The 20342-nt window shown below is 34.4% G+C and overlaps 1 protein-coding gene across 1 annotated transcript in view; it reads left to right on the plus strand.

Moving 5' to 3' along the window:
• The window catches only part of LOC126968371 (pikachurin-like), a 168858-nt gene that overhangs the window by 60049 nt on the left and 88467 nt on the right, over positions 1-20342 (plus strand). The window contains exon 3 of the mRNA XM_050813359.1: positions 16051-16167. Within this exon, the coding sequence (XP_050669316.1) occupies positions 16051-16167 (117 nt within the window). The remainder of the gene's footprint in view (positions 1-16050; positions 16168-20342) is intronic.

A 20342-nucleotide genomic window follows, 5' to 3' on the forward strand; every position in this document is an offset into this window, starting at 1 on the left:
TTAGACTAATTATGCAATAGGTAAGTGACATTACAAAAAAAACATATTTGGTTTAATTCGTTTAATTCCTTGCTTCTCGACGAAATATAATATAGGTTTTAATTAACTTGATAAACGCTAAAGTGTTAACGCTTAGATAATTTATTAACATAGCGACTAACTGTTAACCTTTATTTTCATCAACGCACGCATACTAAAGCAAAGTGACTTACAGACCGCGAGTGTAAGACGTAGCTTGTCATGCACACTAAAGTAAAAAAACTGGCCTGTTGTTGTTGTTGTTGCGTTGTTTAACAGCAAGCAAGTTTTTTTAAATCCAAGATAGCTGCGGTAAAAAAGTTTTTTGGGGCTTTACGTATGCGTGGTAGTTATAATGATAACCCTTATGCCAAACTACTTGTAGGCATCTTTCGGAAATTGTTGTGCCACATGGAACTAAAATCTTTGAAATAATAAATTTTGCGCGCCAGCCATCTTGAATTTCAAAAATGATCCCAAATTTGTTTTCTGTACCCTCGAAAACTGCGGATACGATATCCATATTTTTGAAATGATAATTTTGCGGGGCTGCCATCTTGGATTTCAAAAGTGATCCCAAATCCGTTTTCTGCACCCTCGAGAACCTCGGATACGATATTCATATTTTTGAAATAATAATTTTGCGTGGCGGCCATCTTGGATTTGAAAAATGATGTTATATTCGTTCTCTGCACCCTCGAGAACCTCGGATACTATAGCCATATTGTTGAAATCAGAAATTTGCGCGGCAGCCATCTTGGATTTAAAAAATTATGCGATATTCGTTCTCTGCACCCTCGAGAACCTCGGATACGATATCCATATTGTTAAAAGCATCAATTTGCGCGGCGGCCATCTTGGCTTTAAAAAATGATGCCAAATTCGTTAACTGCACCACCCTCGAGAACCTCGGATGCGATGTCTATATTGTTAAAATCATAAATTTGCGCGGTGGCCATCTTGGATTTAAAAAAAAACAAAATGGCGCGTAACCGAAAATCTATAAATACATGCTATAAAATTTCTGTCATACGTCGATAAAGAAGTTTCACTTCAAAAGCATACCGACGTATTGAGAACCTCCTCCTTTTTTGAAGTCGGTTAAAAAGAGTGGCCGAGAATGTTCTCACGATCTCAACTTTTTCCAATGATATGGTAAATTCAGTAATTTAAAAGAAAAATTTATAGTGACTATTCAAAGCACTTAGTTTAAGCCCAATTGAATAAACTTGTCTTTGACTTTGAATACTTATAACATCATAGTATGGCGTCGTACATTATAGCCTCCTTTCAGTATCTACCAATAAATACAAAAAACTATCCCAGCGGAGTAACTCGGGGTATATAGTACTTTCATAGCTGGCAACATATTTTTTTAATGGCGTCTGTTTTGTTTACAAAATATTTTGCTGTGTTGACGAATGTATTAGCTTAAATAAAAAGTTGTGAAATAGTATTTTGGCGTGAAATGTGATTTTATTATCATAATTTTTATTATAAGACGCTTTGTGACACCCTTTCACTGCACAGTTAGTAATTTTTCAATTATATTTCGCGCATTGATTGTCCTGGAAGTTGACAGAATAACACTGACGCGGCGGGAAACGTATGTTGTCATAAACGACCACATTGAAACTGCTTCATTTCGCTTGGGCCTACTCACGTTCTAAGCGTTATTATTCTAAGGGTCTAACCTACATCAAGATTTTTTTGCATATAAACCTAACGGGGGGTTTTAGCTGATGGTCTTGTACCCAAAATAAATTAAGCCATCAATCAACTGGTAGTCAATGATATTATAGTATTAAAAGAGGTAGATGTGTCACTAGCGAGCCGAAAATTAATCGCCTAAATGGACACAATTGGTACCTTTGGTCGTAGTCGCTCTCTCGATACGAAAACAGTACGCACGTGTTTGTTGTTGACAGAATTGATTACAATTTGATATAGGTACAATATTAAAATGCCGTTTTGTGTTATGGGAAGATGTACTAATTACGAAAGTAAAAAATCTTAGAATTACATACCACTGTTAAGAAATCATGAATTATAAAATTTTATTTGATTTAATTATTTCTCTAACGAAATAAATATGTCGCCATGACAACGAGACTAGAGTGCGGACATAGATTAACGTACAGAAACGACGAAATATTGATGCTGTCTGTTGCGGGATGATCGAGGTAGTTTATTTTAGGAAATAATGTAAGAAAGGCGTTGATTTTTTTTTATTCGAACCATCAACTGAATTACACATATCAAAAATTTACATTATTTAAGTCTTAGGTACTAATATTATATATAATTCCACTCATAGGCAGCTACAACATGCAAATTTAGACATATAAGTCGTGCGACAGAACTTAAGGATAGAATTAAAGGATATAAAAATGAATATAAAATAAGATTAATGGTGAGAAAACAAATAACATTTACAATTCTAAGAAGTTAGTGCTTGATATCTCCCACTTGGGCGTCAAGTGATTTTACAAGTTTTATTTTAAAATTTTACAAATTATTATAGAACAAATCAATGGTAATATCCCTAGCAGTGAATTCCCTGTATAGTCTGCTTAGCCGCATTGATGCACTGAATGTAATATGAAATGTAATAATTTTTAATAAACAAGTGCCTATATAGGTAGGTGAGCTATCAAACTACAAAAACAAGTTTTAGGGTAGGTAGCGGACGTAAACAGTGAATTCTGTTTGCTTACGTAGGAGTTTTTTCAGTACCACTGTCCCTTTCGATATATCCCTTGCTAACTGTAGAAGAATCAATGGATCATTTTCTTCTTCTCCCATTATCTTATTGTAATAAACCCTCAAGAAAAAAGACATTCATAAATAATATAAGATACAAAAAATAATAATTGTAAACTTAAAACTTTTTGGGATCCGTTGTTGGTAAAATTACCCTTACTGTACATTTCGGTTTTTTTTTGTAAAACAAATAATTGACATCATCAATGTGGCTTTTTATTAAAGTCAATATTAAATATTTTTTTTTGTTATAAAATCATTGACACTTTATTTACTTATTTCAATGCAGTTTTACTACTTTATAACTTTTACTACATGAACTCATGAATGAATCGTAATTTAGGCATAAATCACGGTGTACGGTAAAAAATCATATCTGATGAATTAACTTTATTTTTCTATACAAATGCAAAGCAATGAGCAAATTAGATTTATCTCTTTTTCGCTTGCGATAATTGCATTTACTATCCTTCTTTGACGTGTAATCATAATGTAGTGTGCTATTGCAATGTTAAATCATTCATGTTTGCGTGTGTCATTTAGAAACACCGAATGGTGTCTAGGTAACCTATCTAAACTTTTAAATATCATTGCTGGTAGTCTGGTAGTTGACAGAAGCAGTCTGGTACCTCTACAATCGTCATCGCACTAAGGGCCGTGTAAAATTGTGTTCAGTTAATTGCAGGCCTGTGGCTTCTATCGAATGCGCTGACTTTAATATCTTCACTTTTTACTAGGAGAGAATTCCAACCAGGAGAAATCTATATTTTGTTTATTGGAGCAGAGACCGGTCTTCAAAATCTTCTAAACATTTAAAGATAAACATAAGTATTAACACGGATGAGTAAAAAAAAAGAAGGACTCCTCGCCGTGATATTAGCAAGTGAAGCACCGTTATGCTAGTGTGTGTGCGGTTACGGGGGATACTAGTTACACAATTTTATCTCCCTTAAATAATCATATATGGCCACAAATACTTATATAGTATCGTTTTTACACTTTTTCACAACGCACGACGGCATTTTTAATATATTTTATTGAGACGCAAACTGATCTGTCACAGACGATTACAATTCTCATAAGTGCCTCCTATCGGCCTGTAGTAGTGTAAGTGTGTGCGTGGGGCTATGTATTTCAATGCTAATACGCTCGTTTTGGTGCTACACTGTTATATAAGGTGACACGGAGTCCTTATTTTTTTACTAGTCCGTGAGTATTAATATATTTTTCTTTTGTAAATGCGACACGGGTGTTGGCTACTATTGTACAACAATATAGCAAACATAAGCGCCAGGGATGTGACAACGGCGCGGTGTCAGCAGGGTAGCTTATCATCTACCTAATGACTTGTGGCAGCGAAAGCGCAACAGAGACGCTGTATACACGTGCCTTAGTAGTAGGCCGTATACCTACATGTGAAATAAGTACCTATCTCGGCATGGCGCCGAGCTGTTGAGAGGCAAGCCTATCCAATATTCATGCGCGATGTCATCGGCGTTGTATCATCACTATTATGAGCCGATAATTCGGCATCACATCAGAGTTACAATGAAACCTTCCTTCCACGAAATTCTAAAATTTGTTTTTATAATTTGATAGTTCACACACATCATTCATCCCAACAACGAACAGAGATTATAAGTAAAGCGATACAATGTAAGTATTGTGAGATTTTAACTTTTACGAGATGCGTAAGGATTACTTTTTTTTTTAGAATATATGACTATGTTTGTAACAAGTAATAATAGCCTGATTCGTTTTTATAATGAACAATGGTGAAACCGCAACGCGAATCTAGTAAAATCAAAGAAGACAGGCAATTAATTCGGAATGCTAAAAGCATAGCAAAAAGCAATATTAAAATTACATACAATAGATTCTGATTAGTATTATCCATGTATTATAATAGTTCCGCTAGAGTTTTATAACCTAAGTTACAAATAGCCAAGGTACATTTAGCATGAGACACAATTTTGAATATCATGTAATAGAATAACTTTTTAGTTAGACAAAAGTGAAAAAGATTTTGAATTTGGCATAACTCAATCAGAATGGCCATTTATAACAAAGAACCTAGGTAATTTATACGTCTAGATAGAGTCTCTTGCTGTTAGACAACCGATAAAAACGTCTTACACTTGCGATTTGTATGACACTTTGTGTTAGTTTGCATGAATTGCTCAAAACAGAGGTTAGTTCTAAACTCAATTTTTTTCGACGTTTTCGCAGCTGTCTAACGGCCGTTCCGAATATACTATCTATAGAAAGAGATAAAATTACTACCTTCTACTGCCAGTAATTAGCTGTCAATAATCTGAAGCTGTCCCAATATACCCGATAAGTCATTCTTATCGCCTTATATTGGGACGCGTGAAATGAAATTTCCATACAAACTTCTATCGCTGGTAAGTTATATTACGTCGTTTCATTGACATACAGCGTGCACGTTACGTAGTTACCGTCGATAAGTTTATTGGGACAGAAAAGTCAACATAGTTACGATTTTTATCTCAAGTAAGAGATAGACTGAATATTGGGAACGGCCATAAGTCTATCTAGATCTCATTAATGATCTTAGCAAAGAACATAGCAAATAGCCAGGAGACAAATATGTCAGGTGACTTTGGTCTAGTGCGAGACATTGGGTCTGTTTCATTTATTCGTGTAACTTTAGTAATTAAAGTTATACAAATTGGACCCCAAAGGATGTTGTGATTAAAAATGTTCAAAACTTTTTTGAATAATTACAGTCCCAGAGTGGAACGTAATTAAATGAGGAATATTCAGCTTTCTGCGGACGAGTTTGTTCATTTATTCAGAAATTTTTACTTTTGTCTTCGTAAGGGAATCCCAGAGGAATCCATTGGCCTCCATCAGAAAGCCATTAGACTAACGTAAAATATAAGAGAAGCCAGAAAATATCGTCTTAACTGACTACATAAATATAAGTCTCAGAAAATTTTTTTTAATGAAAAGTAGGAAATGAGACGAACATGACATTCAGCTGATGGTAATTAATATGCCCTGCCCATTACAATGAAGTGTCGCTCAGGTTTCTTGAAAAACCCCAAAAGTTAAGTTAAGCTAGCTAGCTAGTGATACTTTAATGTGCTTGTAAATGGTAAAGCAGTCACGGAAAATAAAAACAGAATTCTAACATAAACCACTGTATTATGTACACATTTTACAATTACAATTTTTAATTTTCAAATATATACTCTCGAAATTATTTATATCTAAATAATTAATTTAATCCTGAGCAAGACATTATATACCCTTCGCTACCCCTCTCCTCTCCTCCCCTCATACTTCACACCGGTACACTAGCGCCACCTCTCAGACACCCGCTGCTCACTTCACTTGACTCGTTACAATATATATGTATATATATTTAAATTACAATTAAACTTAAGAGTCACTTGAAAGCTTGAAAGTAAGAAAAAATAAATAATTAATTATCCAGCACGTCAACTGTCGCCTCAGCCTGTGCAAGAGCCACGGACGCACAGGTAACCTAACCTAACCAAGACCAGGAGTTTATTATCGCTGGTGTCCTTATAAGGTGGACGTAAGAAAACGAAGAAAGACAAGATGAATAAATGAAGATGCAACCCATACCTTTCAATCCGTAGCTGAACTGGGGAACATGAACAATAGTCGAAGTAATGCAATTCAAAATGAAAAATCATTGTCGTTTAGCTGTTGCGATGCTGCATAGAATTTTGAGCTTTTCAGGAATCCTGAGCGGCACTGCATTGAAATGGACAGTGTGTCTCACTTACTATCGGGTCGTGTCTTCATTTTTTCGAAGAAAAAAAAAGCAGTTTGCCTATTTACTAATAATTTAGTTTCAGCTTTATATTTTCTACATCAAGTCAAGCTAGTTTCACTCTGTTCCATAAGTGAATGCCTAAAATAAAGAGTCTGAACCAGCTTGTATGAAAAAATAGCCAGTGTCCGTTCCGTGTTAGTCTCAGGGGAATAATTAAATGTTCAAACTAGAAACGTAGATCGTATGTAGACATGTTCAGTTTTGTATCCCATTCCTAACGTATTATCCATATTGCTTTTAATTTTGTAGGTATATTGAAGTCAATTGCATCAAGACATCACTGGGATTAGTAGGGCTCGATATATTTCTTCCAAGTTCTTTAACGGTGATAATTTAAGTAATTTTGTAAGCGTAAATTTCAGTCAATTGAGACCTTTCGTGTGTCGTAAACAACGAGGAAATTTAATTAAAAATGTAATTTAAATCGCAGAGCCACTACAACAGAATAGAGATATAAATTCTTTGTTGAGATTAATTCGGCACGCTAAATGGAATTACATAATGCTTTGCATACGGTATGTAGCGATAAAATCCCACTGTGATCGTATAAGCTATGTGTGCTGGATTCGGGAAATTCAGGACCAAATTAACTTCATTTAACAATATTCTCTAGTGTATTTTCATGGAGTACATATTTTGGTTAAGGCTAACAACCTTTAGCTTGGAACCATGTCCAGTGACAATTCAAGATTGAACACACGATAACTACTGGTTCTTACCGAATTACTCATTGCATACTCCCAAGATATTCCAGATACCGAAGGAACTGAAACAATTTTGAATACTGGTGTGCCCTCTTAAGTACAGCCATCAACAAGGAAAGCATGGTTTGAAGTGACAGACTGTTTACGACCTGTCAATCAAAATCCGTTAGAGTAACTAACAATAGATGCGCTTTCCTTTTCTTATATTGTCAGTCAATGGTACCATTTATATGCTTAAAGTAGACAGCATTATCTTAAGCCTTCCCCGTGATCCATTCTCAACTGAATAATTATCTTATAAAATATTTAATGCAAACAGCTTCTCAGAATTAGTGCAAGCAAGGTTTAAATCCGCACATAAACTATGCAAGAAGAGCTGTGTTATTCAAATTTAAGATTACGCTAAAAGCCACTGTGAAATAGTGTATAAGCGGTGCTCTTGTAGGTAACAATTTTGAATTATTCTCAAAGTTTAATGTAGATGAGTTTGTCTCTGTTTTATTTAAAATTGGATATAAATTGGATCGTCACATCATCCACAATATCGGTATATATGACGTTCCTCCGCAGTCATGTCATGAAACTTTTTGCAACGTAACTACAAAACGTGGAATGAGTTCCATTGCGCTGTTAATGATCGTTCCAATGGATTACAGTCCCAACGTCTCGGCTGTTGGTACAACCTGACGACCAGCTCCACCTCATAGGTCAAACAGTGCGCGGGTTCCTATTACCAGGCCTGTCTCACTCTCCGTGTAGGTATCGAAATCGTAAGTATGTGGGGCGGCCTCTACACAGCCAGCCAGTAAGGACTCACGAGCGAGTAGTGTTGTGGTGTATCAACGCATACATTACCTACTATCTGCAACTAATGTAGGTTTGACAACGAATGAATATTGATTTAAAATTACGATTACATACCTATTTATATTAAAGAAAAAACTGAGCTATTTTTATAAGATGACCTTATAATAGGTAAATACAGTGTTAAGTAAAGTAGTCAACCCTAATGTCGTCAGAAGAGGTAAGAGTGACGCGATAGAAAGAGAGGCAACTTCTAGGTGAATTAAAATGTAGGTTAGTAGCGCTGTGCAATCTGAATTACACCTTATTGTATGACCGCATGAGTCCCTATTTCTTTAATTAATTTCGCGAAGTGAGACTTCCATACTTGTACTATTACACACTTCCGTCCCCTTTGATAGTGACAGGAAAGAGTAACTACATCAATACAAATAAAAAGAAGAACCGGTCTAATTTGGAAGTATTTAACCCACAAAAACCTTAAATAATTAATTGGTTAATACATAGCTGAAAATTCTTCGCCCTAATAACCTCATATTTATCCGGCCTGTGCTAATACGAAAGCTGTCAATTAACGGAAGACGTATTGCCAGAGCAACGTTTATTTAAGCGAAGGTGTTGCCATGCGTTGACTAATTACCCTGTGTCAGGCAATTTGTAATTCTAAGCGTAATGCTAATACTACGTGGTGTCTTTGCAATAATTCTAACCTGAATTTATAATACCTATATACGGTTTATAGATTCTTTTGAACTTTGGTAGACAAGAAAAGTGTTACTGAATTTTGTAAATAAGTTTTTAAAATTTTTATATGAACTTGAATGAATAGTCTAGAAATTGCAGTTTTCCGTGCTTTAAAATAAGGTAAATCTTGGTGCAAGATTCCAGAGTAAAATATTTTCATTTGACATTCTTGAAAAAGAATATTGACATCACCTAATTTTTTTTTAAAACTTTGCCTTAACAGAGCTTGTCAGGTCCAGGTTCCTAGAATTCTACCGCAAAGGCATAAGACCTTTCTGTGAAATAACAGAAATGTATCTATAGCGAGGGTAAATACTTCGATTAAATAAGTATGTTTAACATTGCAAAAATAGTTGAAATTTGTCAGGACAAAACGGCTTTCACATTTTAACCCCTAAAATAAAAAAAAAACAATCGTGCCTCCAAGTATTTCCATGTCCGCCTTTGTAACAGCTCGAATCAGAATTCAAAATAAATAATTCCCATGAATGTGTAAACATGATTTTTGGCAATTTTTTTTAACTCATTCTTTTCCGGCAAAAGTGGTTTACGAATATCCATAGGCGGCTGGTTTTTATATACATACTGTTACTTAAATACACAATTCTATTCAAATTTAACCCGTAAAATTTATCGCATCAACAGAATAAACACCTATTAATGCAAATTATATCTTATTGCCTTTACTTAAAGTGCAATTAACAAACGTATTTTAAAAGCAATGAGTAGTCAATGAGAAAATACGCGTCATTGAATTCTCGCTCTACCATTCCGAATTAATATTTGTATTCGATGATAATTTCATGACTTTACACTTGCCCCTTTCTAATTTAAAAATTATTCATAATCTATTGTCAATATTCTACCGCAGGTAAACTTTTACGGCCTTACAAATAAAATTGGCATAAAGTTGTAACTAAGTAATAAACTAACTAACTAACTAATAAACAAAGAATATGCAAAATGTTTACATTTTGCTTACCATTGGTTAATTCGGACGTTTAACGTTTCCCGCGTTTATTTGCAAGGCTGCTTGTCATACAGAAAACTTCAGAATTATCATTGTATTGACAGTGTTGTCACCGATATTGTAAACATTTTGCATATTCTTTGCTTATGCTGAGTTATAACTTTATGCCTAGTTTATTTGTAAGGCCGTTAAATTTTGCATGTATATATCTCTTCTTATATCATTTTGGGTTTTATTTTATTATATTTCTGTTAATTATCATCGTTATTAATTAAAACTCGCAGGAGAAACTCAATTGCCCTTCGTAACGTATGGATATAATTATTCCAGCGTCTGGTTCCGTGTAACTTTGACAGGTCCATTAAGCGGTATGAAGATGAATGCTTCTCACTTCTGAGCTGACGGACAGACAGCTCGATATTAGTGGATAAAGAGACTTTCCACTTTCTGAATATGAATTGGTAAGCGATAATTAAGGGATGACATATAAATTGTAGGTGTTTTCTATAAGCGAAATATATTAAGTGAACTTTTTTAAATGGCAGAAAAAGGCATAAAAGACATTTATTTTCTCGAAATTGATTCCTTTAGATTAATTTTTTTGTTGTCATTTCTAGTATTATACTAGATACTATTACCACTTCGGAAACAAAAGGCGGTCTGGGAGCGGAGAAGCGGCGCAAAAGTATCTTATGTGTATACATTTACCCTTAAAGTATTATGTGTATCTTATGAAGCCTACTAAAATTAGTTACAAGCAATCTCTTATTTCTAGTGTTATAATAATTAAAATCTTATTAAAAGCAAAAAAGTGACGATTTTTATAAAAGTATACAAAATTTTCATAAATGTTACAATAATCAGTCATAATATATAAAGAATTTGTTATGTTTTTAAAGCGATAACCCTCACTTCTAGGATTAATACATCCCGCATCGTTCACAAAATTTTGTTTTCAAATTTTATTTGAGTCATAATATTTATTTCTTTAATTTTTTTCTTTGAGTGACTTTGTATAACCAAGCTGATATATTGCACGAACAGCTGTCTTTTGCAGAGCAAACTAAAACCATATCAATGTCAGCAGCAACACCACAGCAAAATACCTTACGTTCATGAAGAATTTCATGAATGAATGTTCATAATTCCGGATGCACATGAATGAGGCAGACAAAATATCCACAATTGAATATTTTGCACTAAAAAACAAAGACTGGAAAATAAACAACAATCCGAGAAACCACCAAAAGATCCATGTGAAATATTTCTTTTAAGTTTATTTCTACACATGAAATCCATGTCCCAGCAACAACGAATGGGCTTTCAAAGAGGGGTACTGGAGTTAATAGAAAATATTAAGTACAGGCAGCTCCCACGTCAGTCATTGGATACGAGTTCGTCAAATTCAAATTTATCAACATATTATACAAATTTTTCTCAAGTTCTAAATCATGACCGTCCTTTGGAAACCGGTATTGCTCAATCTGAAAACCAATATGTGATGCCTTCGCAAGCACCATCTGCAACTCCTCAACCAGAAAATGAATATATCAAGTCCCCTGCACAACAATCAAACGAGACTCCTCAGTCTGAAAGTCAATATTATCAATCTGACATACCTTAAAGTAATGAGTAAACACTTTTCAGCCGAATTGCACTCTCTGAAATGGGTGTTCTGATTTCTTAAATTTGATTTTACTAAAGTTAATAATTGTAGAATCTTGATTAAACGGATATACCCAATAACGTCTTTTTTTTCTCATTAATCGCCACATCAAGAAATCGTCGTCGTCAGACGATGATGTCGACATCCTCAAAGCGGTGCCACGCTACAACTGTGCTGCCGATCTGCGTGTATACTGGCTACAATACATTTGTAGCAAGATGATTTGTAGCACAATGATTGTGGCGACACAAATGTACGATGCGTGTAGCATGTGGCGCTTGTGTGCAGCCTCACTTATTTGTAGTTAGGAATTGTCGGGTAAATTTTCTTACCAGTAATTTGGAAATATATGTGCCCACTGACCTGTTTAAATACCACTGGACAGGTTGTTCCATATTATGTTTGACAGCAAACCTTTTGTGCCTATTTGAAGCGCCACTCGCGAGCGTCCATAGAGCTAATTTTGACGTATAATACAAATGGCTGCGAGGGAACGAACAACGTAATAAAGTACACAATTTATTTTTGTACATAGTTTCCCTCCATCTATCGATGATTGTTGAGGTTGTCATCACAAGTTTTAGTACCGCAGACTCTCGCTACATAGCCAACATCGCCAAAATGGCAAATATCAAACAGGCACAAAAGCACTTTGACAGCCGCCAGTTCGGTGGTGTGCAGTATGGTCAGTGTCTGTGACTTTCCCTCGCGTTTGTTATTATGACTTGTGCTGTCTATCGACGACAAGACCGCTCTTTAATTTTTACTTGCATTCTTTAAATATTTTTATTTTATATCTGATACTTACCTCATAATATCTCAGCCGCTTATGGACGGATTCGAAATTTTGTTTTTTTCATTTGAAAAACTTCTCATAAGTTTTAGCCAAATAAATTATGTAGCGTTTCTGTTTTTGTCTGAATTTTGGTTACTGGTCTTAAGTACGCACGTAATTCAATTCGCTGATTCGAAGAATAAACGCTCGCTTGCACCAAAGGACTATGTCCCTTTTTTGAGTGAGCCCCGATTGCCCATAGGGACTGTAGTCCTTTTTAGCGATTGCTTCCTTAAATGTTTACAGTTACAGGTACTTATAAAAACATAGATTCAACCGATGCTAATAATTTAAATATAAATTGATAGCCCTATTCATTAAATATAAAATAAATACCACATCAATTTCGTATTCCCACACCCGTGTCATAAATATTGTTTATAAGTATATAAGTCGTGCGTAAGCGCCGAGACGCAGCGAAAATAATCGCTTAGCGCTCAACTAATATTTTATAGCGTGGCGCGCACGCAAGCGAGAGCGGATAAGTCTTCGTGTAGTCTTTTGCTGCGTGCCTTGTTATCGTCTCAAAACATGTACTATGCAGCTCTTGATGGGAAATCAGCAGCGATCGTGTCACAGAAATTAAAGCTTTGGCCTAGATTAGCACGGACCAGGCAAGTCCATTTTAGGTTAAAACTTCAATATTTCTTTGTCCACCCACCACTTTGCCCTGATTGAGGTGATATATTTGAGGCATTTGTAAAATCGGTCAAAAGTCACTTAAGCAGGATGACCGTTGAATCTATAATCACATGTGAAGAACGATCGCAACTATTTGGAGATGAGGCTTATTACTTTCTAGGCTATTGTATACGATCACTTTAACTCGGACGCTAAAGATTAGAGGTCATTTTTGGATTTTAGACTTACTTGAGCTGATCTGACCCCTATGTTGATGTTAACCTGATGATAACCTTATCGTCTCTTGCGATTTGAGTTGGTACGTCAGCTTACTAAGAGCTTTATGAAAATTTGGAACTTAAACTTATGCACTTCCACCCAATGTTTCCTCGTTTGTATCAAGCGCGCTAGCCTTCCGCCACTGTGTGATGGTGTGACCCGATATGCTGAGGTATTGAGAGACGGTCACTTCTACCGTTAGACTAGTTTAGTGGTTGTGCGTTCCGGGGCGGCTAGATGTTCCAAATAACTTTATATAGTCCGTTTATGTTCGCGTACCAATCCCGTAGCGTTGGGTGAGTTAATGCTCGTAACTTGAAATAATAGGTGTGAAACAAGTGGTACGTTGAAAGAGGTTATTGCTTACTGGTCAATTTTCGGTGATCACTTGTTTCCACTGCGCCCGCACCTCGCATATCCAAGTCAGAATCCCATTAACTCTAACTTCTAATGGAAAATACTTGCCTAGCTCAGACGCCATATACTCTCCAAATTGTAAAATTTATTTTTGTTGGCAAACAATTCAAAAGATGGACAGACAATATTTTGTTTAATTTTTGTGAAATCTGGATAATCTTAATTTATCGGATATATGTTTATTGCAACTTCCAATCGAGTCAACATTATGAAGCTTATAAAAGCGGACCAAATAGTAGTCCTTGGGCAAGCCGCCAATATCTCGAACGGCTTATCAGAATTCAGAGCGTTTTGCTAAACATTAATCTTGGAAAATGTCTGACCTAGTCGCTAACTTATACATTGTAATGTGGTATCATTTTCTTACTTTTTCCCTAACTACCCACGCCTTGCCTGGCTTGATTCGGAATTTCAGCTTCTTAATTTGAAATGAAAACTTCTTAAGGAGCGCTGAACACTTTTTGTTGTTGTTATTGAATGAGACTGAGCTGTCACGCGCTGCTTTGTAACGTGAGTTGGGGTAGAGTCGGCTTGAGTGGAATAAACGTACATATTATGAATTTGAAAACCGGAAATTCATTGGTGTGTGGTAATTGACGCGAGAGGTTCGAACCGATGCATCGTTATGAGAGTCAACGACTCTACCTACTGCGACACCGACGCTTTTATTAGGAAATTTATATGAAGTAATTTATTTTAAGTAATAGCTAGTTTCTGCGACTTTGCCCCGCAGATTCCTGCATATTATTTGAATTAACTTAACTTTTTTAAATGTGAACGTATTAGAATGAATCAAATGAAATATTATTTATTTATTTTTTGGAACACCAACAATAGGCATACATGACATTTGCTTACACAATATTAAGATTCCATATAGTCTAGTGTATCTATTACTTAAAGGCATTCACAGCATTTCATAATACATATTTACAATAGGAAATAACAAGACTTTAAAATTAAAACAAAATACTAGTAAATTAAATTAAACTTATTACAAAATATGATAGAAATTAACAATTTATGAATATATAGAAGAAAATCTTATTGTAACAAAGAGATCGCCACACTGTCTACTATTGTACAATGTCACTTTATAAATGTTAATTGTAAAACATATTTTTGATGAAAAAAAAAAGCCCGCTGAGTTTGTTGCGCCCGTTCTTCTCAGGCCTGAGGCATTCATTTTGGAATGGGTGGTAGTTTTTTGACTTTCAATAAGTGATATTTCAATAGAAATATTTGAATTTGAATATCTATATATATATGTGAAAACCGCATTCATATCAGTTTAAATTTTTCTCAAATGTTATATTGACCTCAAATACTTAAGTAAAATAATATGGATTATTTGTTTTTTAAAACATGTTTAGTGTACAGCATGCTTAGAATTTTATTAAAATATGAAAAGATAAATAGATTGATAGCTTTTTAATTGTCTTTAGTAAAATAAACTATGAAATTATCCGTATATTCAATATTTTTTAATTTCCGCCTAAAGGTACATGCACACTGTAGGTTCACTCATGTGTAAAGACGCAGGCCATAATGAGATAGCACGCTCATTGGCTAAGCAAATAGTTTTACTCGCCACAAAAGCTTATTTCAAATTTGTTCGAACAAAAACGCATTTTTAAACAAGCTTTTAGTCATAATTTCAATTTACTTAACTTTTCAAAATAGAGGTGGAAAGAACTTTATTGCTACTTTTCTTATGATGTAACAAGAACACTTAAATGTATTACTTCAGTAAATAAAAAAATAATGGAAAATAAGCATTTGAAAAATCTCAAAGAAATTATTGAGTACCTACTGTCGATGCATCAATCTACATATAAGTACCTTAAATAATTTAAATTCCTAGAATATTTTTTGAATCTGAAAATTCATAATTCATATTAAAGTGCTTTGGAATGGACTGTTCCGATCTGTTGAAGCCTTTAATCAACCATTTTTAAACTTCTATGACAGATTCACTATGAATATGCCGTTTTGTTTTTACTTTGTTTTGAACGTTGAACGTTGTATGGATGACGTCATTCGCGTATTTAAATGACGATCCGTTTTTGATTTGATTACTTCTTTATGCGCCCTGTTCAGGTTATTTTTTTTTGGAAATTGAATGAGACTTATCTGTTACGGTCGGCATGTAACACAGTGTGACTCTCGTGTGGTTATAGACGGCTTGACTCGTCTTAGGGAGCGTAATTAGTTAGAACAAAATTTTCCAGACTGTTTTGTAAACGTTCATACTTCATGACAGATACAGAAAAAAAAAATTGTATTTCGTATTACTAATGTCGACTTGATCTTGGTTTCACTTCTATCGGGTATTCATTTCGTATATATAAAATTTATCTGTCCAGGCTATAGAACTAACTATGCTGTCACTTCCAGGTCGATGTGGTGACGGCAGCCCGTGCGAGCAGCTGTGTAGAGAGCTCCACGATGGCACCTTCGAGTGTGGCTGTGGCCCAGGCTTTATTCTCCACGTCAATGGATACGGCTGTTTGGGTATGTCTTTATGTTTAATAAATAATGACTGGAATATTATCCTTAGCCTTATCAACAGATATTAACGCCACAATATGGATTTGTGGCGTTCCTCCACAGTGCGGTTTTCAAGGAACTTTCTTCCACGTACTACAAAGCTGTGGAATGAGCTTCCTTATGTGGAGTTTCCGGGACGATACGACATGGGTACTTTCATATAATCGGATCGGGATTTTCCATATGTCACTACATTTTTCAGATACACCAACATCGATAGTGCCATATGGCTCCCTACACCCTGACCAAGTTCTGACTGTCATTTTTATGATTTATAAGATTGTTTTTTGCATGGTCTTTAGCTTGTTTCAATAGCTTTCTTATACATTCACTCAAATCATTATAGTTATAAGCAATATATATAATACGCTTTGACAGGCTGCTGCGCGCGCGCCAAAATCGCGCCGATCTATAACATACTACGACACGGGGACACTTTCCTATTACGGAAGGTGCATCTGTAACAGGGCAATTAGATCGAGGTGCATCAAAATTCCGGGATTTTGTGCTGCTCTTATTGACATTGCATAAGGTCCACTTCAAGATCTTTGGCAGCTTGTGTTACATTTTTTCTTTTTTTTTGGAATAAATTTGTAAAATATATCGATTTTTTTCATTACATTCGCTCATTTTGACTGAAAGAAAAACAAATGAAAAACTGGTAGAAATAAAATTTCATTAATCTGTTTCATCTGTTTTGAAATGTAACTTTTTCGGTGTCATTAAAACCAGCGAGATACAAATAGCCAAAAAGATTCAATTACATGTTTAAATACATACTAGTGAGTACCCAGTGGTCGAGTTTCGACCATAATTGATTTAATTTTTAAATGTGAAGTTTATAAGGGTGTATTTATCAAATACCTCTATGATGTGTGTGTGTGTGTATTGTGTGTCATTGAAGCAGTAATGTGTATTATAATATATTTTAAATAATTTAATGTATTTATGAGGCATTTTATGTAAAAATACCTTTATGCATTTCTTCTCGGTATAAACTTTAACTGTGTTAAATTTTACTTTCATCCATTCGCGTAAAATTCCCGTTTATTTTTAAAAGACCACAAAGTTTTCGCTTTACGTATTAATACATAATATACTATATGCCAAAAGAAGACAGGGAGAAATCACAGAATGCACGTGGTATCTTCTGTGATTTATTTAAGGCCTTTGATTGTGTCCAACTTTTCAATGAAGTTATTATATTATGATGATGATACTAGTAAATTAATGCAATTGAAGCTCCGTCACTATGTCATTAAAGGAACTGCGCTCGATCTTCTGATTTCATATTTAAGCAATTGAATTCAGAAGGTTGACGTGAATGGCAAGAGATCTCCTGGGACTCCTCTCAGTATGGAGTTCTTGGACCGTTTCTCTTCCTTTTCTACATAAATGATCTCCCTAACCTTATAGAAAAAAAAACACTAGGTAGTATTGTTTGTGGATGACACCTGTGATGATCCCTGATATTTAAAGTGAAAGAAACTAGGTTGTATATGATGAAGTAAACGATATTCTATCTGACATCGTGTACTGGTTAAGCGCTAAAAACCTAATGTTAAATAGCAAGAAAACTAAATATATAAAATTTACCGTACCAAATATCAAAAATATAAATGCGAGTGTTTTGTTAAACGGAGATGTGATAAGACCTGTGGAATCTGCTATTTTTTCTTGGCATTACTCTAGATTACAAATTATAATGGCACATATTGAAGGATTGGCTAATACTTAGTTCTGCAGCATACTGCAAATGTATTACGAAATTCAAAAGAATTGTTAAAAAAACGTTTGTGTGGTAAAGGTTACTATAGCACAAATGACTTCCTTAAAGATACCACGGATTGGAAATGGAGCGACCGCTAACGGAAAAAAGAAAAGATGCCCGCTGAGGTTGTTGCACCCGATCGGTTAATTTTTGACATTTTTTAATTTCTTATCATAAAAGCTTTTAAATAGTGTTTGAATTATTAAATTTCATGAATAAATAGATTTTATGACACGATTATAATGGAGTAGAATTTTGAGAAATATGTACAAATAGGGATTTTGCAGGACCAAATTACTGATTCGGCAAAACGAGAAAACCTTGCTGTAAGTATTGTAGATGCGGTCGTAAATCATAACATTCGTTGAAACGATTAATCATAACTGAATGGCTGTATTTCAGGGTCGGTAATTGATGCTCGTTTGTTTATTTTATTTAGGCTTGCTTAACAATAATGTTTTGGTTTTATTTGATGGGAATTAATGTATGGTTATAAAGTTGTATCTCTATAGGCTTTCATAAACATTCTGTAATAAGTAATTATTTATTTTAGTATCAAAATAAAAATGTTTTAACATTTAAATAACGTTGATTTGTTTGGTTGAAATGTGAAAATTTCAGATTTTTTTGTAAATGGATACATTAATGCTTACAAGTACACCAATTTTTCATTTTTTGTTAGATGCTCTTCGAAACAGTTGACCTTTACAAATTAATGTTTGTCCGTTCAATCAGATTGTGATGAATGTGTGATGGAGCTCTATGGACGCCCACGACGGTTCCTATTTCAAATTCAAATAATATTTATTTAAATAATAATTTGAAATAATTCATTTGATCTGTTGTACCCGAAACATTAAGGAAGTCAATTACCACATAAGATTCTTTTAATAATTCTTTTTGTAATTTTGTAACACATTTGTTTTGAACATATTCTGGGATTATGTTGTAAAAGCATTCACATCGCCTATTCAAAATTTTTAACTCATTAACAATTATTACACATTTCCGGCGGGCGTAGATACTACATTATTCCTGGATACTTACATATTTTTTTTTTGACAGAACTGCGTCGTTGGGTCAGCTATTTATCAAAATTAAACGGTTGACATCGTAAATATGCAGGCAGTTTATGTGATGAGGATGTTTGTTTCTAAGTCATACATATATACCTAATAAGATACATAATAGTTTAAAGGGTAAATGTAATATACACTTTTATAATAAAGTCCCAGCCACTGTTCAGGCATTATCTATAAATAAATTCAATTTTTTTATTAAAAAAATTGGTAACGTCTTAAATCCTACTACTCCACAGGTGAATATCTAAGTGATCCGACAGCGTGGGACTAGATTATGATTATTTTATAGCAATAGCAATGACAATACAATTTTAAAAATGCTCGGAGAGTTTCTTGCGCTGCTTCTTCTCTCTCAGAGCGCCATTTGTTTCCGAAGCGGTAGTAGTGTCTAGTATATTAGAAATTACATCAAAAATAATTCTAAAAGGATTAATTTTGAGAAAATAAATGCCTTTATGCCTTTGCCTTTTTAACATCTTTAAATCAACTTAAGTAAGTTTAAGTAGTATATCGTTGTCTTAATACGGCCTGCAGTTGTTAAAAATAATATGTTTTAAAGTGTGTTATTAATATAATTGATATTCCATATTACATAAATGGATTAATTTAAAATGATCGGTGCTTTTACAGACTAAAGTTCTATTCGAGCTTGCGTGTTGAAAGAGGCTTGTAATAATGAACACGCAACAGTTATGCCTCTCTATTTCATTAATGATGGGCATTTCTCTAATGCTTACACATTTTGCCGGCAGTTTGTTTCCAATGTGAGGTAATTATTATTCCTAAACGTTAACAAGTATTTGTTCTGTGCCATTTATTTAATGTTGGGTGTGTACAATAAAACCACTAAGACTTACAAAGAGTGCATAAAAGGTCTGTATTTCAGTTATGTTCGCAGTGCACTTGAGTATGCAAGTAACATCTGGTCACCTTACTATATCATACACACACAAAGGATAGAATCCATACAATCCCTAAGGTATCTAGCGTTCAAATAATTTAAAAACTTTTCATCCTATGAAGAAGCTTGCAAGCACTACGAAATTGACACTTTAGAGTATCGAAGAAAGCTAAGCGAAATGCTGCTATTGCAAGCAATCCTAGATAGGTTAAATTGATTGTCCCTCCTTATTAGCGAGTTTTTCATTGAACGTCCCATCATTTAGAACTCGTGTGCACCTTCTGACTGTACCAAAAGCTCACACCAACTACACACAACACTATGTTCTGCAAGGTCTGGCTCTCACCTATGAAAATAAAGCTTATTATAATTTAGATATGTTTTG

This window comes from Leptidea sinapis, chromosome 15 (genome assembly GCF_905404315.1).
Source record: "Leptidea sinapis chromosome 15, ilLepSina1.1, whole genome shotgun sequence".
NCBI lineage: Eukaryota > Metazoa > Arthropoda > Insecta > Lepidoptera > Pieridae > Leptidea > Leptidea sinapis.